Source organism: Equus przewalskii, chromosome 25, assembly GCF_037783145.1.
Source record: "Equus przewalskii isolate Varuska chromosome 25, EquPr2, whole genome shotgun sequence".
NCBI lineage: Eukaryota > Metazoa > Chordata > Mammalia > Perissodactyla > Equidae > Equus > Equus przewalskii.
In genome coordinates, this window is record NC_091855.1 from 8,855,723 (window position 1) to 8,881,463 (window position 25,741).

Here is a 25,741-nt window from a genome sequence, read left to right on the forward strand (position 1 = left end):
CTTAGATTTATGCTAGAAATAACACTCTTTGTCCGTTTTGTCTTTAGAGAGGAAATATTGAATGGAGACGCTCTTGAAACAAATATGTCAGCTAATAGTGCAGGGGATCTCATCCACGCCTGCGCGCCCTGGGCCCATTATCATTCACACTGAGTGCGCCGTTAGTAATCTTTGGCAGCCATTGAGATTGGCTACAATTTCACCACACATAGCATGGGCCTTCTGCAGAGGGCCGAGTGCAGCGTGGGCCAATGGACTCTTTGTTGTTCTTCCCCTCCAGAGTGGAGAGTCTCTGCTCAGCCCATCTGCAGTTTCTCAAAGTGATAGTGCTTCATCCACGCAGTCGCTGTCTCATGGAGGGGCGCCAGAGCTGCTGGTGGGGCTGTCCTATAATGCCACAACGGGCCGATTATCTGTGGAAATGATCAAAGGCAGCCATTTCCGAAACCTCGCTGTTAACAGAGCACCAGGTGAGTGCACGGCTGTTTCCCCAGCTCTCGTCCTTCCAGGGCCAGGTAGAAGGCTGTGTCTGCTTTCATCTTAATTCTGTAATTCTTACAATAAGAATGGGCTTGGTATGGCTTAGAGAAGTTTTTACAAAGTGATACCTCTGGACTTTTTTATTGCCTTTCTGTTTAACTAGATTGAAGTCTTCATTTAGATGCAACTTGACATGAAATAAGCTGGCCTCTATGTATATATCATTTAAGGGAAAAGAATGATGTCTTTTCAGCAACATAATGTGTATGGGCAATTTAAATCTGCTAAAAGGTCCAGGGTCTTCAGATACCTTTGAAGAGACAAGCTCAAGCTTTGGGGTGGGGCAGATCTGGCTTTGCTCTGATTCTGTGTAATTTACCTCTCTTTTCTGAAGCTCAGTAGACTCATCTGGAACAAAGGGATATTAACAGTGCCCCTCTCATGAAGTTGTTTTGGGGTTTAAATAAAATGATTTATGGAAACCATTTAGCACAGTGCTTAACGCATAGTGAGCATTCAAGAAACGTTAGTGATTATGGTGTTGACGGAGGAGGAGGTGGAGGAGGAAGATCTGGGCCTGACTCACCAGGGGGCGCTACCACTTCTGAGATCACCACTAGAAAGAGGGGCTCAAAACATCCTCCCAGAGCTGCAGTCCAGGCTTCAGGAAGCCAGAATAAAAAAGCTGCTGCTCCCTGTACCTCTCAATACCCAGGAAGACAGAGATTGGACAGTGGAATGATGCTACAAAAAAATTAGCTCACCCTTAATGATCTTGCTTGTGAGCAAAAACAGCTTAAAAGGGGACAAGAAGATGGTTTTTGCCTCAGTTAGCTCTGCATTCTGGATCTCATCAAAGTACATCTCTCAGAGGAACCTAATTTGTATCTAGAATGCTAGCTGCAAGAGAGTCTGAGAAATGTTGAATTTCCAGCCTTTCAAGTACAGGAAGGTAAACTAGAAGAGGGTAGAGTGGAGGGTAAGTGAGCCTGTTCACCACAGGCACCAAAGTCTTATTGAAATGAGGGTGAGGCCAGTAATGGTGTGGTAGGCTGCAAGAGTCAAGGGACTCTGGCCTCACATGTTAGCATCAGGTGAAGAGCCAGCAGAGCTGGGAGAAAAAGGTCACTTCCTCCAATCAAATCTGGGCTCTCACTCTTCTTAGCCTTTAACTGTGCTGCAGCCCACAAAGTCTCTGTTCCAGGGTACCTTGTCAACCAGTCTGTATTACAGCCATTAGAGCAGCTTAGTAAGGAAAGCTCAGCACTCTTGATAACAGAATAGCCAGGGTGCATAAGCCATGTTCTGTGCTGGTGCTCAGAGCCAGGTGAGAGCTATTTAAAATGCATGCCAGGTGCTGATTATTAATTGCACGGTTAGAGTCTCTTTGCAAGATACAGCTTTGTTTTTTAAAATAGCTCTGAATTTACTAAAGATCTTGATTAAAGCTTTTCCTTCAGAGCTTTTGCTGGTCTCTTCCCCTGTCTTCCTGAGATTTGGTGAGATCTAAACAGTTTGGGGGGAAGACCATGGAAGAGGGGCAGAGAATGATGGGGAGGTGTATCACACAGTCATGGCTTATCCTGGGCCATGCTGGAAAGCCTGAAGTGTGTGCAGGATGGCACCAGACAATACAGGGGAGAAGGACAGCATGGTGGCTAAGAAAGCATCAGCTGGAGGCCAACAGACTAAGGTGTGCCTTCAGGCTCTGCCACTTACTAGCTGTGAGTTATTGAACTTCTCTGAATCTCAGTTTCCTCATCTGTAAAATTGGATTATAATAATATACTTTCCAGGTAGGGATACTGCATATAAAGCTGTGATGTTGAGGATGGTACTATTGTATTTTCATACATTTATGTATGAAAGGAAATATGCCCAAGAGGAAATTCTTGTAACAAGCCTTTAAAACTGAATAGGAAAAAAAGATAAGTCCTAATTTAGAAATTGATTTTATTCCAAAAGTTTAAGTCAGTTTGGCATTTACTACATGATTTTTCATAGACATAGTGTTGCAATTTAACTTAAAATGTAACTGACATGCTGTATCTTTGCAACCGAAGTAATAGAAGATGATGTTGCTGTGATGCTAGTAATTAAAACAGAAACCCAATAGTGAAGACAAAAGGTTTTTGTTTAGGTAGAATGCTGGTACTTGAGGAAAAGCCAGTTTAATTAGGAGGGCTGAGAAAGTAGAAGGTGCCTTTGTGGAGATTCTGAAAGGGCCCTCTGGGTGCTTCCAAGGGCGTCAGACGTTGACGGCATTGGTTCCTCATTATGTCTCCCTTCGTGACGCCGCTAGCGCTACTTTGGCAGTCATGAGGCAAGCTTAGGATACATTTTTAGTTCCCATATGGAAGAGAACAAGAGAGAGAAAGGATAAGGGAACAAGAGTTTTATGAGGTAACTGAGCAGAGTTGGAAGAAAGAGCGGGAGAGGAGAGAGGACGCAAGCGGGCAGATGAATGGGCCCGGGAGTGGGGTGTGGCGGAGGGAGCCTGCCCCGGGCGCTGGACTCCACGGTGGGGGTGGAGGGAGGGCAGGAGGTGCCCAGGGTCCTGCGTCAAAGTCCGCCTCCGGGGAACTGCCCTCCACGGGAGAGGCACAGGTGGGAACGTGTATGTGTGAGGGTCACAAATCCTGTGCTTGAGACTCTGTTCTCAGGTGCACTTACCTCCTTTGTAAAGAGGGGACATGAACCTTCCTTACTGGGTGGCTATGATAACGTGAGGAGTGGTTCTTGGGGATGCCTGAAGGAACACCAGCTGAGCCTAAGTATTGGGAACTTCTCTTCTCTAGAATATTGAAGTTTCTAAATCTTGCTGGAAATAGAGACAAAGGCTGGGATTTAGAAGAGAGAATTTTTTGCCTTGAAGTATATCATGAAACAAAGATAACTTGGAACTTGCCAACTTGATCCAGTCAGACGACTGTTCTGATATTTTAATCTCTTCTTCCTAAGCAAGATAGAGGAGTTGGACAAGATAGAGGAAGTTTCTTCCTCTATTAAAGCTCTTAGAAGAAATAAGCCACTGAAATGTAAGCACCCCTCCCCAAACTTCTGAGGTTAAATCCTTGGGAGAGAGGGCTCAGTGAAAGGCAGGTTTTGCTCTGATGGGCAAGAGCTGATACAACATTCTTAGAGATATGAGTCTCTACAACGCCTCCCAGAATGGCTAAAACTAAAATGGCTGATTCTACCAAGTGTTGGTGAGGGCGCCGAGAATACATTCTTCGTGGGAATGCAAAATGGACTAACCAGTTTGGGAAAAGCCTTGGCAGTTTCTTATACAATTAAACATGCACTGACAATCTGGCAGTTCCATTCTTAGGCATTTACCCATAAGTTAAAAAAAAAAAAAGGCCTGCACAAGAATGTTCATAGCAGCTTTATTCGTAATGGCAAAACTGCAAAGACCCTCATATCCTTATGAATAAAATAAATTAAGATGCATTTGTATAGTGGAATACTATACAGCAGTATAAAGGGAATGGAATTAATGGAGGCATTCAGCAACATGGAGGAATCTCAGAAACATACTGAGTGCCTACTACATGATTCTGTTTATGTGAAGCTGTAAAATAAGCAAAATTCATCAATAGTGAAAAAAAAGCAGAAGAGTGTTTGCCTCAGGATTGGTGTTGATGTCGGGATGGACTGGGCAGGGCCCTGAGGGGCCATGTGGGGTGATGGAATGTTCTATATTTTGATAGGGGTGTGGGTTAAATGGATGTTTGCACTTGTCAAAACTTACTGAATGGTACGACGCTTTGTGCATTCCACTGTATGTAAATTTTACCTTAAAATAGAAGAGATTCATAAAATATTGAACTCTAGTTAATGAAATGCATGCTGAAAGGTTTAGGGGTGAAGAGCAATGATAGCTACAGCTAAGATGGATTGATGGATAGATAGATGCATGGATATGTGAGAAAGCAAACTGTCTTAGCTCAGGCTGCTGGAACAAAAAATATCATAGAATCAGTGACTTAAACAACAGAAATTTATTTTTCATGGTTCTGGAGGCTGGAAAGTCCAAGATCAAAGTGTCTGCTGATTGAGTTCCTGGTGAGAACCCTCTTCCTGGTTTGCAGGCAGATACCTCCTGGCTGTGTCCTCAATTGGTGGAGAGAGAAATCCTCTCTCTCCTGTCCCTTCCTGTAAGGGCACTGCTCCCTTTCATGAGGGCTCCACTCTCATGACCTAATGACCTCCTAAAGCTGCCATGTCCAAATACCATCACATTGGAGATTAGGGCTTCAACATAGGAATTTTGGGAGGTTATACACATTCAGTTCATAGCACAACTGGAGCAAAATACACCAATTGCAGAATCCAGGTGATGGGTATATGGGTGTCCACTGTACAATTATTTCAAGTTTTCAGTGTATTTGAAAATTTTAGTTGTAAAACATTGGGCAGAAAAAGCTAATCTGGTCTTGAATAGTTCAGCTGTGTCAGGTGGATAAAAACAAGACGTGAGCCTTAGTCATAGACAGGGGCTTGAGTGGTTGGCATTACATTGTTTTTAATTATATTGAAATCTCAAGGTCCAACCCTATTTTTCTTACTCAACCTTGGACAGGGTAGACAGGGTACCGAACCGGAGGGCATCCTCTGTAGCATCCTACGTAAACCACATCCATCCCAAGAGAAAGTATGTCACTGGGCATTTCTTCATTTCTAACTTTAACCTTTTCTCTATTCATCAGATAGACACAGATTTTTATATCTGTATCTACATCTATCTATCTATCATCTTTTTTCATGAAAATGCCCATGTTATTAATTGCTGTGTTTTTTCAAATCATAGGTGGGCTAGAGAAGATAAAATAGGCTATTTTAAAATTTCTCAGCCCCGTGGCCTAGTGGTTAAGTTTGTGCACTCCACTGCAGCAGCCTAGGGTTTCCCTGGTTTGACTCTTGGGTGCGGACCTAGCCCTGCTCTTCAAGCCATGCTGAGGCGGTGTCCCATGGAGCAGAATTAGAAGTAGCTACAACTGGAATATACAACTATGTACTGGGGGACTTTGGGGAGAAGAAGAAGAAGGAAAAAAGATTGACAACAGATGTTAGCTCAGGACCAATCTTTAAAAAAATAGATAAAATAAAATTACTGAAACCAGCCCATAGAGCCTTTTCAGAAACAACGTATAAATGAGGTAACAACGTGAACTAATCTTAGCCCAAGTCCCATAACAATGTGCCAAGAATCATTCCACTCACTTTCAGGGTAATATCTCATTTAGTACATGTGGCCAGTGTTCAAAAATACTGTTGTCATTATTGCTATTAAGAGGGTACAGGCTAGTCTTCAAATCTGATGGCAAGGGATAGCCTCCACATCTGTACATGGCAGATGGTCCAGGTGAAAAAGCAGCTTATGGTGTCTGGTAGACATCTGAAATCCTGACATGCATTTACAAATGCTTTTGAAAAAGTTATCATTAAGAATTAGAAACATTTGATTATCTTTCAAATTTGGCTTCATGGGAAAGCAACTCACTAACAGTTTAGCAGCTCTGTTCTGGCCTTCTCCTGGGCCTGCCACCCAGTTCCTGCGTGGCCTTGACATTTGAGTTAACCTCTCTGAATTTTATTTCCTTCCCTATTAAATGAGGTTAACAAGCTAATATTGCCAATGCAAGCGCTATATTGAAAAAAAAGGTCGGCTATTTTTGTTGGCAGTTTCTCTTTCTCCATCTTCATCTTTGCTACGTCTCCTTCTACAGAGTGTTACTGCATTGTGTATCTGTGTGTATATACACACACATATAATGGTCCTTGTCAAAGCCTATCATTAAGATGTCCCTTCCAGTTAAAAACAACAAGCTCCCCAGCCTCTCAGCATGTGCATGATTAGCCACATGTGATAATTACATCCCAAATGATAATACTTACAGCAGCAGCATATTAACCTTGTTAGGGACCCACAATAGCAGAGACTAGAGGGAAGAAAAACAAAAAAGCAAATCAAGCTGCCTCATGTTCAGTGTGAAGAAAAAGTGTGATGCAAGGGTACGCTCTACAAATGGAGTGCAGGGAAAAAAGGACTAAACGAAAATGAACAGATATGGGGCATATCATCTTTTCAAAAAATCTGCGTCCAGTTTTCAGTTAAATATAGCATTTACTAATACTCACTATGTGCTCAGAATTATGGCCAATTCTTATGAAGATTTTTGTGTATGCAGCACTAACATTGTGTGCATATATGATATTCTTTTACTTACATCAGTTCATTTAATTCTCACAACAACATCAAAGTTAGACAGAAAATCTGAAAGCAACATGGGAGAAAATATAGTTACCATGGTATGTGAGTTGTATCCCAATGTTGCTGTTTTTTAAAAAAAATAAACAGTTACCTACAGAAGAGTGATGGTAAGACTGATGACAGACTTCTCAACAACAGTGATAGAAGCCAGAGGACAAGGGGAGAATTTCGTCAAGGTCCTGAGAGAAAAACACTCTCAACTTAGTATTCTGTTCACATGAAGGAGAAGACATATTTTCCACAAAGCTTGAGAGCGTTTATCACTGAAAACACTAACAACGGATGTACTTCAGGAAGAAAGAAATTGAACTTAGAAGGAAGTAGTGAAGTGCAAGAAGGAATAATAAACAAAAAAGTTTGGTAAACATGTAGGTAAATATGAGCATATATAGATGGCATAAAACAAAACAGCAACAGTAGAAAAAATGACTAGTATTAGGAATACATCAAAGTAGAAATAAAATTCTAGGCAGAAATAATAGGAAGGATGGGAAGGGGAGATGGAAGTCAAAGAATTCTAAGGTCTTTGTGTTGCTTAGGAGGAGGGTAGAAATATTGATCGATTTTAGACATTAAATCAAGTGTTTGTGTTAAAATTTTAATCCAACTTTCAAACCAATAAAGGGAATAAATGAGAAAAAAGAAAATGCAATTAATCCAACAGAGAGCAGAAAAAAGATATTTAAAAGCATGGAAAATGCAGAATAAATAGCACAAACCAAAAGAATAAAAATAAATCAAAATAAATTAGTGATCGTAATAAATATAAAGGGACTAAAACTTCTTTTCTTTCCCCCTGATTATCCAAATATATTATCCAAAATGACTCAAAGGCCAAGTTGAAGTAGTCTGGAAGCTGAAGGTTACAATGTTATTTGTTTCTTTGTTTGGTTGTTTGGGTTTTTTGCATTTTTTTTTTATTGCAGTAACATTGGATTATAACATTATATAACTTTCAGGTGAACATCATAATATATTTCAAATTCTGTGTAGGTTACATCGTGTTCACCACCCAAAGACTAGTTACAATCCTTTACCACATGTTTGTGCCTAATTACCCTGTTCGCCCTCCTCCCTCCCCGCTTCCCCTCTGGTAACCACCAATCCAATCTCTGTCTCTACGTGTTTGTTTGTCGTTGTTTTTATTTTATACTTATGAGTGAGATCATATGGTATTTGACTTTCTCCGTCTGACTTATTTCACTTAACATAATACCCTCAAGGTCCACCCATGTCGTCACAAATGGCCAGATTTCGTCATTTCTTATGGCTGAGGAGTAATCTGTTATGTATCTATACCACATCTTCTTTATCCATTCGTCCCTTGATGGGCACCTAGGTTGCTTCCGAGTCTTGGCTATTGTGAATAATGCTGCGGTGAACACAGGGGTGCATGTATCTTTATGAATTCATGTTTTCATGTTCTTTGGATAAATACCCAGCAGTGGAATGTCTGGATCATATGGTAGATCTATTCTTAATTTTCTGAGGATACTCAATACTGTTTTCCATAGTGGCTGCATCAGTTTGCATGCCCACCAGCAGTGTATGAGGGTTCCTTTCTCTCCACATCCTCTCCAACACTTGTTTCCTGTCTTGTTAATTGTAGCCATTCTGACCGGAGTGAGGTGATATCTCATTGTAGTTTTGATTTGCATTTCCCCGATAGCTAATGATGTTGAACATCTTTTCATGTGCCTGTTGGCCATCCGTATATCTTCTTTGGAGAAATCTCTGTTCAGATATTTTGCCCATTTTTCAATTGGATTGTTGTGTTTTTTTGTTGTTGTTGAGCTGTGTAAGTTCTTTGTATGTTTTGGATATTAACCCCTTATCTGATATGTGGTTTGCAAATACCTTCTCCCAATTGTTAGGTTGTCTTTTCGTTTTGTTGATGGTTTCCTTTGCTGTGCAGAAGCTTTTTAGTTTGATGTAGTCCCATTTGTTCATTTTTTCTATTGTTTCCCTTGCCTGGTCAGACATGGGACTTGAAAATATGCTCCTAAGACCGATGTCAAAGAGCATACTGCCAATGTTTTCTTCTAAAAGTTTCATGCGTTTGGGTCTTACATTCAAGTCTTTAATCCACTTTGAGTTGATTTTTGTGCATGGTGTAAGGGAATGGTCTACTTTCATTCTTTTGCATGTGGCTGTCCAGTTTTCCCAAAACCATTTATTGAAGAGACTCTCCTTTCTCCATTGTATGCTCTTGGCTCCCTTGTTGAAAATTAGCTGCCAATATATGTGTGGGTTTATTTCTGGGCTCTTGATTCTGTTCCATTGATCTGTGTGTCTGTTTTTGTGCAAGTACCATGCTGTTTTGGCTACTATAGCTTTATAGTATATTTTGAAATTAGGGAGGGTGATACCTCCAGCCTTTTTGTTTTTCCTCAGGATTCTTTGGCTATTCAGGGTCTTTTGTTGTTCCATATAAATTTTAGAATTCTTTGTTCTATTTCTGTGAAAAATGTTGTTGGAACTTTGATAGGGATTGCATTGAATCTATAGATTGCTTTAGGAAGTATGGACATTTTAACTATGCTTATCCTTCCAATCCAAGAGCATGGAATATCTTTCCATTTCTTTGTGTCTTCTTCAATTTCTTTCAACAATGTGTTATAGTTTTCGGTGTATAGATCTTTCACCTCTTTGGTTAAGTTTATTCCTAGGTATTTTATTCTTTTTGTTGCAATTGTAAATGGGATTGTATTTTTAATTTCTCTTTCTGCTACTTCATTGTGAGTGTATAGAAATGCAACTTACTTTTATATGTTGATTTTGTATCCTGTGACTTGACTGTATTCATTTATTATTTCTAAAAGTTTTTTTAGTGGATTCTTTAGGGTTTTCTATAACTAAAATCATGTCATCTGCAAATAGTGACAGTTTCACTTCTTTTCCAATTTGGATCTCTTTTATTTCTTTTTCTTGCCTGATTGCTCTGGCTAGGACTTCCAATACTATGTTAAATAAGAGTGGTGACAGTGGGCATCCTTGTCTGGTTCCTGATCATAGAGGGATAGCTTTCAGTTTTTCTCTATTGAGAATGATATTAGCTGTGGGTTTGTCATATATGGCCTTTATTATGTTGAGGTATTTTCCTTCTATACCCATTTTATTTAGAGTTTTTATCATAATCGATGCTGTATCTTGTCAAATGCTTTCTCTTCATCTATTGAGATGATCGTGTGAATTTTATTCTTCATTTTGTTAATGTGGTGTATCACGTTCATAGATTTGCAGATGTTGAACCATCCCTGCATCCCTGGAATGAAACCCACTTGATCATGATGTATGATCTTTTTAATGTACTGTTGTAGTCCATTTGTTAGTATTTTGTTTAGGATTTTTGCATCAATGTTCATCAGTGATATTGGCCTGTAATTTTGCTTTTTTGTGTTGTCTTTGCCTGGTTTTGGTATCAGGATGGTGTTGGCTTTGTAGAATGAGTTAGGAAGCCTTCCCTCCTCTTCAATTTTTTGAAACAGTTGGAGAAAGATAGGTATTAAGTCTTCTTTGAATGTTTGGTAGAATTCACCAGGGAAGCCATCTAGTCCTGGACTTTTATTTTGGGGGAGGTTTTTGATTACTGTTTCGATCTCCTTATTGGTGATTTGTCTATTCAATTCTCTACTTCTTCTTGAAACAGTTCTGGAAGGTTGTATGTTTCTAAGAATTTATCCATTTCCTCTAGATTATCCAATTTGTTGGCGTATAGCTTTTCATAGTATTCTCTTATTATCTTTTGTATTTCTGAGGTGTCCATTGTAATCTCTCCTCTTTCATTTCTGATTTTGTTTATTTGAGTCTTCTCTCTTTTTTTCTTGGTGAGTCTAGCTAAGGGCTTGTCAATTTTGTTTATCTTTTCAAAGAACCAGCTCTTGGTTTCATTAATTTTTTCTTTTTTTTTTAGACTCCATTTCATTCATTTCTGCTCTGATTTTTATTATTTCCTTCCTTCTGCTGATTTTGGGCTTTGTCTGTTCTTCTTTTTTCAGTTCCTTTAGGTGTACTGTTAGATTGTTTATTTGGGGTTTTTCTAGTTTGTTGAGGTAGGCCTGAATTGCTATAAACTTCCCTCTTAGAACTGCTTTTGCTGTATCCCATAGATTTCGACATGTCATATTTTCATTTTCATTTGTCTCCAGGTAATTTTTGATTTCTTCTTTGATTTCTTCATTGATCCAGTTGTTGTTCAGTAGCATTTTGTTTACTCTCCACATTTTTGTGGCTTCTCTGATTTTTCTTCCTGTAGTTGATTTCTAGTTTCATACCTTTGTGGTAAAAAAAGATGCTTGGGGGCTGACCCCGTGGCCAAGTGGTTAAGTTTGCACACTCTGCTGCAGGTAGCCCAGTGTTTTGTCAGTTCAAATCCTGGGCGCGGACATGGCGCTGCTCATCAAACCATGCTGAGGCGGCATCCCATGTGCCACAACTAGAAGGACCCACAACTAAGAATATACAACTATGTACTGGGGGGTTTTGGGGAGAAAAAGGAAAAAATAAAATCTTTAAAAAAAAAAGGTGCTTGGTATTATTTTGATCTTCTTAAATTTATTGAGACTTGTTTTGTAGCCTAAAATGTGATTGGTCCTGGAGAATGTTCCATGTGCATTTGAAAACAATGTGTATTCTGTGGTTTTTTAGATGGAATGTTCTATATATATCTCCTAAGTCCATCTGATCTAATGTGTTGTTTAAGGCCAATATTTCCTTGTTGATCTTCTGTTTGGATGATCTATCCATTGTTGTAAATGAAGTGTTTGTGTTACTGTCTATTTCTGCTTTTATGTCTCCTAATATTCGCTTTATATATTTAGGTGCTCCTATGGTCGATGCATAGATATTTACAAGTGTTATATCCTCCTGTTGGATTGTTCCCTTTATCAGTATGTAGTGCCCTTCCTTGTCTCTTGTTACAGTTTTTGTTTTTAAGTCTATTTTGTCTGATATAAGTATTGCTACCCCTGCTTTCTTCTCTTTGCCATTTGCATGGAGGATCTTTTTCCATCCTTTCACTTTTGGTTTGCGAGTGTCTTTAGGTCTGAAGTGTGTCTCTTGTATGCAGCATATATATGGGTCTTGTTTTTTTTTATCCAGTTGGCCACTGGATGTCTTTTGATTGGAGTATTTAGTCCATTGACATTTAAAGTATCTGTTGATAAATATGTATTTATTTCCATTTTGTTATTTTTTTTTCTAGGTGTTTTAGTAGTTCTTCTCTGTTCCTTTCTTCTTTTCTTGCTCTCTTCCCTTGTCATTTGATGGCTTTCTTTAGTAATGTGTTTGATTTCTTTCCTCTTACTTATTGGTTTACTTATTATAGGTTTCTGAATTGTGATTACCCTGAGGTTCCTATATAATATTCTGCATATCTAGCAATCTATATTGAGTTGATAGTCTCTTTAGCTTGACCTCTTTCTAAAAGCTCTACTCTTTTACCCCCTCCTCCCACATTTTATGTTTTTGAAATCATATCTAATCTGTTGTTTTGTGTGTGTCTATCTATCACCCTCATCATTAAAATAGGTAATTTTAGTACTTTTGTCTTTTAACCTTCATATTATCTTCACAGGTGGTTGATCTGCTACCTTTACTGTATTTTTGCCTTTACCAGTGATTTTATTGCCTGTTTTTTGGGGTTATTTATTTTTTTTTGGATAATTTTCTTATCCCTATTTGTGGTCTTCTCTTTCCCACTTAAATAACTCCCTTCAGCATTTCTTGTAGAACTGGTTTCTTGGTGATAAACTCCTCTAATTTTTGCTTGTCTGGGAAGCTCTTTATCTCTCCTTCCATTCTGAATGATAACCTTGCTGGATAGAGTATTTTTGGCTGTACATTTTTTGCTTTCAGCACTTTAAATATGTCATGCCACTCTCTTCTAGCCTGTAGTGTTTCAGCTGAGAAGTCTGCTGATAGCCTTATGGGCTTTCCTTTGTATGTCACTTGTTGCCTTTCTCTTGCCGCTTTTAGGATTCTTTCTTTGTCTTTAATTCTTTACACTTTGATTATAATGTGTCTTGGTGTGGGCCTCTTTGGGTTCATCTTGTTTGGAGCTCTCTGCACTTCCTTTGCCTAGATGTCTGTTTCTTTCCTCAGGTTAGGGAAGTTTTCAGCTATTATTTCTTCAAATAGATTCTCTGCCCCTTTGTCTCTCTCTTCTCCTTTTGGGACACCTATAACATGAATGTTAGTGCACTTGATATTGTCCCAGAGTTCCCTTAGACTGTTCTCATTCTGTCTAACTCTTTTTTCTTTTATCTGTTTGGCTTGGGTGCTTTCCTCTAGTCTTTCTTCCAGCTCGCTGATCCATTCTTCTGTATCACTACTCTGCTATTGTGTCCCTCCAGTGAATTTTTCATTTCCAGTATTATATTCTTCATTTCTGATTGTTTCTTTTTTATATTTTCCAATTCTTTGTTGACGTTCTCACTGTGTTCATCTAGTCTTCTCCCAATATCAGTGAGCATCCTTGTGGGTTTTTGTTTGAACTCTGTGTCAGGTAGATTGCTTATTTCTGTTTCATTTAGTTCTTTTTCTGGGATTTTTGTCCTGTTCCCTTGCTTAGAATGTATTCCTTTGCCTCCTCATTATGCCTCTCTCTCTGTACTTATATCTGTGTATTAGGTGAGTCAGCTATATCTCCTGATCTTGGAGAAGTGGCCTTATGTAAGAGACACCTTTTGAGGCCGAGCATTGTGCTTCCCTCTGGTCACCAGTCCAAATGATCCAGGAGTGACCCCTTTGTGGGCTACTTGTGTCCTTCTGCTATGGCAGGGTTCCTCTTACTGCAGCTACCCAGGGAACTTAGTCTTTCCCTCCCTGGCTGGCTGTTTGTAAATCAGGTTTGAGAAACCCCAGCACCATTGGCTACAAAGTCTAATAGTACACTCCTGTTGCAGTTTTCCTGTTAATTGAGCAGTTACTCAGTGTAGCTGGTTGTTAGCCTCAGGGGCTTACCGTTGCTGTAGGCCTCAGGTCTGCAAGGCTGTTGTGAGCTATCTTAGCATTGCAGCTGAGTGGGGCTGGCCCTAGGCATGGGAGCACCCAATTGTTTCAGGCTTTGGCTGGTGGTACCTATCCTCTTTGTGGCTGTTTGTGAAGTGCACATCCTCTCCCACTGATCAGCCCCACCCCCGCAGGTCCACACACACTGTCAACACAGCCCCTGGTCCATGCGCACTTTCCGACCCCCTGGAGCATACCCAGTCGCCCTGCTGCAGAGGCCCCCACCTATCCACCAACACCCCCCACAGGTCACCTGGTCATTACACAGGCCCTGCACCACAGAGGCAGACACACTCACCTGTCTGTAGAGGATCAAGGCATTCAGTCTATGCAGGCCGACAAGTAGCCTGAGGGCTTGCCTTTCTGTGGGGCAGGTCCCTAGGGCAGGCTGCCTGCCCTGGCTGAACTAGATTAAATCTGCACTCTAGTAGGTGTGGCAGACCCCTGGGCTAACAGTCCAGAGGAAGAACTTATATGGCATCTGCCAGGGTCTGTGTCAGCATACCTGTACTGGGTCACAACAATGGCCACCACCAATGTCTCAGTCTCTGGAGAGGTCTCACCTCTCACTGAGATGTACCCAGAGCCAATCAGGTGAGTCTCTTTTCACCAAAGGACTGTTCAGCTTTCTTTGGTAATTTTAGGTTGTTCTCTGAGATGGGTGAATTTGTATGAGGGTCTTTTAAGATCTGGGTTTTTTCATCTTTCGTCCAATAGCTTTTCTGGGGGTATCCCCATTGCAGTTGATAGTCAGTGAAGCCAGATAGTAGGACACTTGTCTCTGTTGTGCTGAGTCTGAAGGATGCTTATAGCCCTAATGTGCCCCCACTAAGGTTCCCACTCCTCCAGGGAGGGCTGCGTACCTTAGGGTGGCTCCTGCCCAGCTGGCTGTGAAGCTCCACTGCTCAGAAGGGTGGCTTTCTTTCTCTCCAGAAGGAATTTCTGCTTCTTCCGCCTCAGTCAGGACTGTCCCTTGTTGTGGGCATTCTTTTTATCCAGTTTTCAGTTTTCTCTCCAGGGTAATTTTTCCAAGAATAGTTATAACCTAGTTGTGTTTGTGGGAGGAGGGAAGTTCAGAATCTGCCTATGCCGCCATCTTGATGAGATCTTACAATGTTATTTTGGACTAAAATTTCTACGTGAAAGATAAATATAAGATTAGATTAATATTTCTCTCTTCCTCCCAATCTCTCCCTGTGCCCTCTGGCCACAATCTCTCAGACACACTACAGTTTATATTTGGCCCACCTAGCCTCATTATATATATATTTGAATAATTGACTTAGTTCAGGAATGCAAGAATGATTTAACATTAGGAAAAATCTGCTAGTGTAATTTACCATGCTAACTCATTTATCAGAAAACATTATGATTATCTCAATAGATGCAAAAGAAATGTTTGACAAAATGCGCTATCCATTATTGATAAGAATAACTCTTAGGAGATGAGTAATAGAAGGTGTATTAGTGTAGACTAGGCTATGCTGCAATGACAGATAAACCCTGTGGTCTCAGTGGCTCACCACAGCGGAGGTTTATTTCTCTCTAGCATCGCAGTCCAAAGGGAATCGGGTGACTCTCCTCTAATCTGTGACTGAAGCATACAGGCTCTTTCCATTTAGTGAGGGGATAATGATATTCAAAATGTGACCTCCATTGTTGTCACAAAAGGGGAAGAGACAGCATGGGAGATTTCTTGCTTGAGCGGGAGTGGTCAAATATAGCCATGATTGAAGGTAATATTTGTCACTTCTCACATTCCATTATTCAGAGCTCAGTCACATGGCCCAGTCAACTCAAATATGGTGGGAAGCCTACATCCTTAATTTGATATTTGACCTGAATCATTATCATATTACTCACCTGAGACTATTTACTGGGCCTTTGTAGCTCGTAGCCTTTTAAAATCTCTGTCTCACTGTTTGGAGGTCTGGAAGAAATCAGGTTTTCCAACTACAAAAAGGTCTAAATTTCCATGTACTCTTTTTCCTTTCCATTTTCCTTGCGCACTGGTCAGTTCTTTCCCAAGCTTACCTTTTGCCTCCCTCTAGCCCTCTAAATGAAGCCAGTAGTACTGAATACACACTTCTAACATTCTGTTTTTCAATCTGTTTCCCTAGAGCTACAAGCTCATTAGGCACATGCCCTTCCTTCCAAGTTATAGCAGATGGCGATTTTACCATCACATAATATGGATTATAGACCTGGACTGTTCCAGCCTCTCGTAGCAGTTTCTTCTTCACCTGGAACCCAACTTCTAGGCCAGTGCCTCTTCTTGTTTTTTTTATTATGGTAACATTCCAGTTCAGATTACCAGTTACTATATCAGTCAGATTTTGTCAAGAAAATAGAAAATACCCTAGAGAATTTTGAGTCAGAGGTTGTTTTTATAGGTTTTAAGTATGGGAAGGCTGGGAAATAAAGGTCAGAGAGGGTCTTTTCAGGAAACCCAGAAGTACAGGCATTAAAAGGAAGATGCCAATATGGTCTAAGCCATGTGCACACGAAAGGGGTGATTCTCATAGGATGTTTGAACCCCAGGGGCAAAACCCCTACCTTGCTGTCTGCTGATGTCTAGACACATGCCTACAACTGGCTTCAGAGAATGTGGCCCCCCCCTTCTATGTTACACTCTCATACAAGTAGCTTTCATTAGTAGAATCTAACTGGGATCTTACTGGCAAAAGATTTAAAAGAATGTAGTTTTAAGGCTTTATGCCTCATTGGTACAGGAAAGAGCTTAGAAAAGTGGAAATGGTATTGAATATCAGTAACTAGTATGTGGTACAGAAGGGAACTTGCTTAAGCTTAATAATGAGCATTTTAAGAAAAATCTACACTAACTGGCATTCTTAATTCTGCAATCTCTTCGAAGTCAGGAACAAAATAAGAATTCCCACCAGCATCACTCTTTTTTTTTTTTTAAGATTTTATTTTTTTTCCTTTTTCTCCCCAAAACCCCCCAGTACATAGTTGTATATCCTTTGTTGTGGGTCCTTCCAGTTGTAGCATGTGGGATGCCGCCTCAGTGTGGCTTGATGAGCAGTGCCATGTCCGCACCTGGGACTCGAACCAACGAAACACTGGGCCGCCTGCAGCGGAGCGCACGAACTTAACCACTCAGCCACAGGGCCAGCCCCGCATCACTCTTATTCAACATTAGAGTGGAGGTTCAAGGCAATTCAGTAGAATAAGAAAAGGAAATAAAAATTTAAAACTTGAAGGGGAGAAATGAAACTGCCATTATTTCTAGAAAATATGGTTGTCCACATTAAAAATACAGAGAATCTACAAATTTAAGAAGATAATTCTTATACAAAATCATTGTTTTCTAATATATTAGGAACAGTTAGAAAGTAGAGTTTTAAAACAGTACTATTTACAACAACAGCAAAATATCTAAGATAGTAAAGGATAACAATAAAAAATAAGAAAATTATGGAAAAAAATTACCAAACTTTTTGAAAGACATAAAATAAAACTAAATGATAGATATACCACGTTCATTGGTGAGAATATTCCATATGGTGAAACAGCTTTTCCCAAATTAATCTATATAGTCTGTACAATCCCAATAAAAATGTCAACACTGTTTCTTTAGTATGTTTTGATTTTTTTTTAAAGATTTTATTTTTTCCTTTTTTCTCCCCAAAGACCCCCGGTACATAGTTGTATATTCTTTGTTGTGGGTCCTTCTAGTTGTGGCATGTGGGACGCTGCCTCAGTGTGGTTTGATAAGCAGTGCCATGTCTGCGTCCAGGATTCGAACCAATGAAACACTGGGCCGCCGGCAGCAGAGCACGTGAACTTAACCACTCAGCCACGGGGCCAGCCCCTGATTTTTTTTTTTAATAGAACTTGACAAGCTGGTTTTGAAATTCATCTGTGAGAGCCAGTTAAACCAAGCAAGAGCATAGAATACTAAGTTTTTTTTAAAAGGTGATAGGGAGATTCTCCCTAGTGGATATCAAGACATATTATAAAATGATGATGATAAATATTATCAGACTTAGGAAAGGGTACCCAAGCCTGGAAACTTGATATCTGACAGATGTTCTATTACAAATCAGCTGGGAGATAATGGACTACTTAAGGAATAATGCTTCCCATATGCAGGAAAAATAATTAGACCCCTACCTCACATCACACACAAAGATCAATTTCAGGTGTATTAAAGATCAAATGTAGTCAGAGAAAGACAAATTGTGTATGATTTCATTCATATGTTGAATCTAAAATAAACCAAGCTCGTAGATACAGAGAACAGATTGGTGTTTGCCAGAGGCAGGGGGTGGGGACTGGGTGAAATAGGGCAAGGTGGTTAGAAGGTACAAATTTCCAGTTGGAATATAAACTGGACCTGAGAATGTAATGTACAGTACAGTGACCGTGATTAACAGTACTGTACTGTATGTGTGAAAGTTGCTAAGAGAGTAGATCTTAAAAGTTCTTATCACAAGAAAAAAAATTTGTAACTGTGTGGTGACAGATGTTAACTAAACTTATTGTGGTAGTCATTTTGCAATATCTACCTATATCAAATCATTATATTATACACTTAAAACTAATAAATGTTATATGTCAATTATATCTCAAGTAAAGAAAGATCAGATTGACAAATTCTTAAGACTTGTAAAAGAACATATGGGAGACTACTGAGTTTGGGTAGGGTTTCTTAAACAATTCTTTTTTAAAAGCATCAACTAGAAAGGAAAACATTGATAAATCTGACTCCACAAAAATTTAAAACATTTATACTTCAAAAGTCACTGTAAATAAAGCAAAAGGATAAGCCACATGCAGGGGGAAGATATTAGCAATAAGCATAATAAAGATTTTGCATCTGGAACTTATAAAGAGCCAGTTACCAACTCCTAAGGATGTACTAAAGAAATTCGCAAAGGTTAGTATAATGGAAAATATTGCAAAATGTTCACTGAAATCTTTTCAATAAACAATTAAATGTCGACTAATTAAGAGGATGGATAAGTGAATTGTGGTTTATTAATACACTGGAACACTATACACCAGTTAAAATAAGTGAATCACAGGTATATATATCATATAGAAGATATAAAAAATTTAATATTGAATGAAAAAGGTAAGTTTTGGGAAGACATACACTAAAATGTTAAATTTTTAACATTTAAATGCTAAAATACTGAAATATATCTTGGATATCTTTTGGATGCCTTTAGTTATATCTTCTTATATAGTGAAAGTCCAAAAACATACATAAAAATGATAAACTCAAAATCCAGGATGGTAGTTACCTTTAGTAAGAGGAGAAGTTGAACAGGATCAAGGAAGGCACTCAAGGATCTTCAATTATAATGGTTTACTTCTTAAAAATCAAACCAAAAGTGAAAAAATCAGTAGTAAATCTGAAAAATACTAAATGTCACAAGTCTGTGTGGTGTGTCTTTGGGTATGTGCAATATTATTCTCTACTCCCTTAGGTATGTTTAAAATGTTTTGTAATTATTAATGAGTTAAAAGGGAAGGGTAGGTTAAATGAGCAAATTCCCTCCTCTGGCCCAGAGAATTCTGGTCCGCGTGTTCTGTCCTGAGCCGAGCCTGTAGCACGGTTGGTAGAGCATCATGCTGCAAATGGGCAGGTGTTTTATATGGGTTATATAACTGACCACCGGGTATCATATTGTTTCTTTGCAAAAATGACTTCTGATTTTCAAGTGACATACTTTGTGCCGTGATAAATTGAGGATTATGTACTGTTACCTTTTTTTGGTAGATGTGGCATTTTCCTTAAAGAGACAAGTGACTGGTGAAGCAGTTGACAGGGCTGAGTCAGAAGAGCAGCATCCAGAACTATCCAGGGATTATGACCCATTCAGCCTTTTGATGAAGGTTTTGAGTTACCGGAGACACTGAGGGGCTTTCTGAGTCATCATCAGAAGATAAAATATTGTTTGCTGTTGTTTTGTAGCGAGTATTATCAACTCCAAAGAATGAGAACAGAGCTCAGTTAAGTTGTGTACTTCCTTAGCTGGACCCTTTCTTTATCCATTCTCACCGGTGCTCATCAGAATAAGTCAATGAACCTCACAAGACCCCAGCCATGCGCCCCACTATTCTGCACGGGTAGAATTTCCAGAACCTCTGTTCTGGACATTTAAAAGCAAGCACATTTTCACTGCTGACAAAGCTCCCCTTTAGAGCTGGAACAATCAGTAATATTTGCATCTTTTGGTCAGGTGTCCCCAGACTGGATTGTTTATAAAACTATTATTTTCCCTTTTTGTCACTTACAATTCAGCTTCAGTGATGGAAGTTTGGTAATAAGTGGACTTTCTTGTAATTAGAAAACGACCTTGTGACAGGATAAAGCTTGAAATTGCTCTCTTTGTGAAATGAGCAGGTCTTTGTTTGTGGGATTAACTCAGTTTCCGCTGCTATCACTGGCGACAGAATTGCCAGAGCAGTTTGGGGACTGGACTGAACTTTTCCTCCAGAAATCATGTAGCTGTGCAGCTGTGGGCACGCAAATTCACTCCTCCATTGTTGGGTTTCTGACAGCTTTTGCTGTAGAGCAGTTTGAAGAGTGGAGAGCCCTGTTTCTGAGACAGAGAAGTGTTTTCACACCTGAAGTGTAATTTCACACCTTGTGTTTCTCAGCAGATAAGTGCATAAAATAACACATCAAACCGGAATAGAAAAAGATCAACATAGAACGAAAACTGCAGGTTGTAATTTGTTTCCTATCTTACAATGCTCTTATATAGAACAGTAAATTATAGGGGTCTGGGTTCACACTTTAAAAAGTTGGACTGGTTGTTAGGTGGAAAGCAAGCAGTAAACACTAATCGGCTTTCAGCCTGCATGGAACAGAATGTACAGAATGACAGAATTTGGGAAACACCCTAACATTTAGGTTAAAAAAAAATAGAACACATCTAAGTTACTGATGAGAATTGTAGTTAAAAGTCTAGAAATTGGTAAATAATTTTAATAAAATATAATTGTGTTAGGAGATGATGTTCTTTGTAATGATCCACTCAGGAATTCTAGCAAAAGTAGTAGTCTATGTTAGTAGAATTTGGGTGTTGTCTTTCCTTTCTATAAATGATTAAACATATGATGCTAATCACCATTTTATAGCATTCTAATGCCAGAGTTAGAAAACGAGGGGTTTAGCTTCATTTTTTGAGTTTGAAAACTCCAGATCAATAGAAAAAAAAGTTAAGCATCTTGGGTAGTCATGATCATTGATTAAGAAGTATTTAATATTTATTGAATGTCTGCCACCTGTTAGACACCACGGCAGGCATCGGGGATGCAGAGGTAACAAGACAGTCCCTCTTTCTACCAGTGGGGAGCTGACAGTCTTGCAGTCAAGTAAACTGGCAGTGTTACTATGGGTGATAAGTGCTGAGATAGGCGAAAACCAGATTTTGATGAAGCCCACAGGAGGCTTATCTGAACCGGGGCTAGGGGAAGCGCGAAGTGGTCAGCAAGGATTCCTGGATGCAGCGATGTGTCCAAACCAACTAATGAACAGAAGTCATGTGAAGGTGGATGTCGTGGCATGTACAGCTTGTGGAGAGGGAAAGGGAAAGAGATCGGGAGAGCTGGAGGGATGCAGGTAGTTCAGTATAGCGGGAATGCAGTGTATAAGGGCGACAGTGGTGTACAATGAGACTGGAAGGTAAAGAGAGCCAGAGGGTGTAGTCTATACCAAGAAATTTAGAGTTATCCTGAGACTGGTGGGAAGTATTGAGGGTTTAGTTGTTGTTGATTAGTGAGAGTGACATGACCAGATATGCATTTTACAAAGACCCCTCTGACTGTGGTACGGGGTGATCCTGTGACTGGAGTTTGGTGAGGAAACATGCAGAAATGCAGGTGAGAGATGCTGGTGAGCTGAGCTTACGGTGTATACTGAGAGTTCAGTGGCATTGGGGATGGAGAGGAGGGGGTAGATTTGGGATTGATTGGCTGGACCAGGAGTGAGGAAGCCAGTATTGTCAAAAATGTAGTCCTGATTTCTGATTTGGACCATCGAGTGGATGAAACTACCATTCACAGAGATGTGGAACATTGAAGCAGCAAGTTTTTAAGAGTTGAGGACATATTGGTGTGAGATATCCACAAGAAGAAATGTGGTGTGCAGTTGGGTCTTGAGCTTGGGAGAGAAGACCAGGCCAGAGATACGTATTTGATTCAGTTGACAGTAGATAGATGGGATGATCCAAAGAATATGTAGAGAGTGAGAAGAGAAGAGACTAACCCAGGCATGAACAGTATTTTGACTAGGAAGAGGGAAAAAAAACAGCTAGGGAGCTGTTAAATGTTAATAAATGTATATATTTATCTTGTTATATAAATAAACTGTAGATGAAGAGCTGTGCGTGTCCGCAAACACCATGGCACATATGCCTACGCACCTATACACCCCTGCAGATGGAGAGCTTCTAATAAACATTAGCAAGGTGTCCGAGAGTGGGCTGCATGAAACATTAAGCATTCAAGGTAAAATTCCTTTCCTTAATTATTCCTGTAAGATGTGTTAGTCCTGCAGCAAGTACCAGGCATAAGGATGCTGCTCAGTATGTTAAAAAGGAAAAATTTGCAGCCCATGTAAATATTACAACTAAATCAGCAGAACAAAAGGCACTGATGTTTTCTCATTTCTGTTATTTTTTCTTAGATACATATGGAAAGCTCTTTCTCCTCAATTCTGTGGGTCAAGAGATGTCCCGCTGCAAGACCTCCATTCGACGTGGTCAGCCCAGTCCTGTCTATAAGGAGACCTTTGTTTTCCAGGTGGCCCTCTTTCAGCTCTCTGATGTCACGTTGATGATTTCCATTTATAACAGGCGTACTATGAAGCGTAAAGAGATGATCGGTTGGATTGCTCTGGGCCAAAACAGTAGTGGAGAGGAGGAACAAGACCATTGGGAGGAAATGAAGGAGACCAAAGGTCAGCAGGTCTGTAGATGGCACACCTTGCTCGAATCCTAGGTTTGCCAATAGGCATTTGTGTGCTACATCCGCCCTGCTGACCCGTGTTTTGACTATTGATACCAACTCAGCGCATGCTGGCAGGCTTTTTAGAGACAGGTTTTCAAATAGAGATTGGATTCTACTAACCTTTAGGACATTCTGGGAGTGGGGGGATCTTTGGGTTTGATTTGGATATAAGTATTATAATTTTTTAAAATTCTACAAAAACAGTCAACTGTATGGAAAATGTTAACTTAGTTGTGAGCAGTGATGAGGAGTTAGTTTGTGTTAATAGGTTACTGAGTTTTGGTTCAGGCTGTGGAATGAAGCTTCTCCTGCCGTCTCTGTTTGCTTGAAGAGTAACCTGCGATTGCTAGGGAGCTGTTAAATGTTACTATTTGCAAGCACGTATGTGTATGAATCAGAATTTTCTTAATACACTGCAAAACCCCCAAAACACAGAAATGAATCAGACACCGAGGCTCGTAGAAGAATGTAACTGCCATCCATAATCCACTATTTCACATTTTTCCCTTAGTGAAAAAAAAAACCACCACCCTAATTTATTTACCTAACAAATAAGTGTTATAAACTTGCACTTATAGAACAAATCTGTATTAATTAAATACCTCTTTTTATCTCACATATATAATGTAGTTTCATATGAGATTTGGTTAGATGAATCATTTTGAATCTAAAAAAGTTCAAAAACGACTGTTGAAAGACAACTTTCCTCCTTTTGAGTATGTAAGATTTCAAATTTGCAACTTGCAAGATTTTTATGCTGTTTTTCTCACCTAATAAATTCCTACAGAATGAGAAGAAAACCAAAAAACCTATTTAATTCATGAACTTACTGATTTTTCTGAATCTAGAGTTCTCCTTGTAGATTATAGTTTTTCTATATTCAGTAATATATACTCATACATGTATTTGAATGTATGCTTGCATGTAAACCATACTGTTTTTATGCAATATTTTCCATCATTAGCATAGCAAATTGTACACAATGGGTCTTTAATAAATGTTGATTTGACTTAGAAATGAACATGTTATAATACCTGTGAATGAAGAAATATTCTTAGCTTGTATGGAATGACACTAAATTTTTCTTTGAGCATTTGAAGTGCCTATAATTGTCATTTTTCATGGCATTTCTAGCAATTTATATTAGTCACTACTTGCATTCTGGCCCTGTGCCATTCAGAGTGCTGATCTTGTGTGGTTATGGGCATGAACTTTTACTTGCAACGGACTTTTACATATTTGTGCAGGGCATGATTATTTTTCTTTTTCGTAGATCTGAGCCCTTTATTTCAATTACTTTAAATAAGCAGTAATAAAAAAGGCTCTTCTGAGCAATTGCTCGCTCACTTATTTTTAGCTTTTATGTTTCATTGTTGACTTTTTGCTGCCTGTGGGAAGAGTGATAGCTAGTGATGGATGTATACAGTTAAAAACACATAACTCCTCCTCAGCTCTGCCTTTTGACAGATTGTAAACGTAGGCTGTCACACTTGAAGAACATATTTATTCCTTACTGTGTGCACTGGTTATCCTACAAGACCAGACTAGCGCTCAGGATAATCCTATGATGATTTCAAGTTCCAACTTTTGAAAGAAGTCATCTCACGTGGAAGAATCAGAATTAGCAAAATAAATTAATATCTTAATTTCTTTTCAGGTCTTGGGAGTTTCCTAGATAATGCTGCTCAGTTATTGGGAATAAGTAGTAAAACCACGCTCCTTTGGGTTTTTACCCTGCCTTTCCTTGGAAGACCTCAAAGTGCTTTTCCAACATTATATCCATTAACTGCTGAGTGCTCTCTGCACTGTGGCTGTGTCATCGAGGAGGAGAACTGAGTGCAATTGATTAAGTAGCAGCACAAAGAATTGGCTTTTCACATCCCTTACTCTCTTTATGTGCTTGTGTTTAAAGGGAAGTGGAGCAGCCTTGTTATGCTTTCCTTTATGCAGGAACATAAAAGCAGCATTCACTTTAAAATTTACATTTGAAAAAAATCTGCATATATTATACAGACAGTCCTGGATTTTTCCCCTCATATTTTCCTGCTCTATGTTTTGCTGCATCTCTTGTCTCCTGGTGCCTGATAATCACCTATGCTTCGTTTTCTGCTGCCTTGATTCACCCATTTTTAAGGTTTTCTGCTGGTGTAGTGGAGATATCCTTGTGTGTTTGATCTGCTTTCTAATCGTCTGTGTATATTACAGTTACAGGAATATGCAGCATTTTAAGGGAAGGGATGCCTGACAAGCATTTTTTATTTTTATCATTTTACTATGTTGGTGTTACTCACCATGTAGGATGCATGTACATCTTGAATATACAGCAACATTCACCCTAAAGCTGATTGTATAAATATAAAATGCTAATGACAAGATACGTTAAAATATGAAGCTGAATTTTTTTACATTGATTTGAAATTCTGGTTTAGTAAGAACTTCTGATTTTGTGCACTTAAACCCCCTCGTTTTCTTGGCAAAGTCTAGACACAATGCATTTAACATGTTTTTCACTCGAGCTCTGACATCTACATTTGCTTTTCAAAAGAGTTATGAGAGATGATTAGTTGGTTCTGCAATGAACAGCTGCTTTTGCCTGTTTTATCCAGCTAATAATTAATATCTTATAGGGACATTTGAAATTGAGGAAGCACCAGTTTTGTTGCGTGAGTGGTTCTTTCCATGATTTTTCCTGAAGAGAATGCTTTTTACATAATATTGTGGAGGGTGAATGATGCACTAGATTTCTGGAACTCTGTTTTATAGCGTGCCTTCTTTCAGGGTGTGAGTTTACACTGAATTTAGAAATGCTGGTTTCACCAATCTCAGTGGTGGCTCTTGAGCTCCCTGCTCCCCTCTGACTATTGTTGAATTTTTAAATGGGCCATTCACCAGGCAGCCGAGCACCTGCTCTCACTTCTGTGTCCCTCACTGGCTCCCAGTGTGATGCGCAGTTGTTTTGGCCCCTGTTTTTGCTGATGTTGC

At 39.4% G+C, this 25,741-nt stretch overlaps 1 protein-coding gene across 47 annotated transcripts in view; it reads left to right on the plus strand.

Annotated features, from left to right (window-relative positions):
- The window catches only part of SYT16 (synaptotagmin 16), a 260,415-nt gene extending 236,306 nt beyond the window's left edge, over positions 1-24,109 (plus strand). For all 47 annotated transcript variants that reach the window (XM_070593187.1, XM_070593182.1, XM_070593180.1 and 44 more), the window contains 2 exons: positions 281-470; positions 22,437-24,109. In XM_070593187.1, coding sequence (XP_070449288.1) covers positions 281-470; positions 22,437-22,750 — 504 coding nt within the window. In that variant the 3' untranslated portion in view covers positions 22,751-24,109. The remainder of the gene's footprint in view (positions 1-280; positions 471-22,436) is intronic.
- The last annotated feature ends 1,632 nt before the right edge of the window (positions 24,110-25,741 follow it).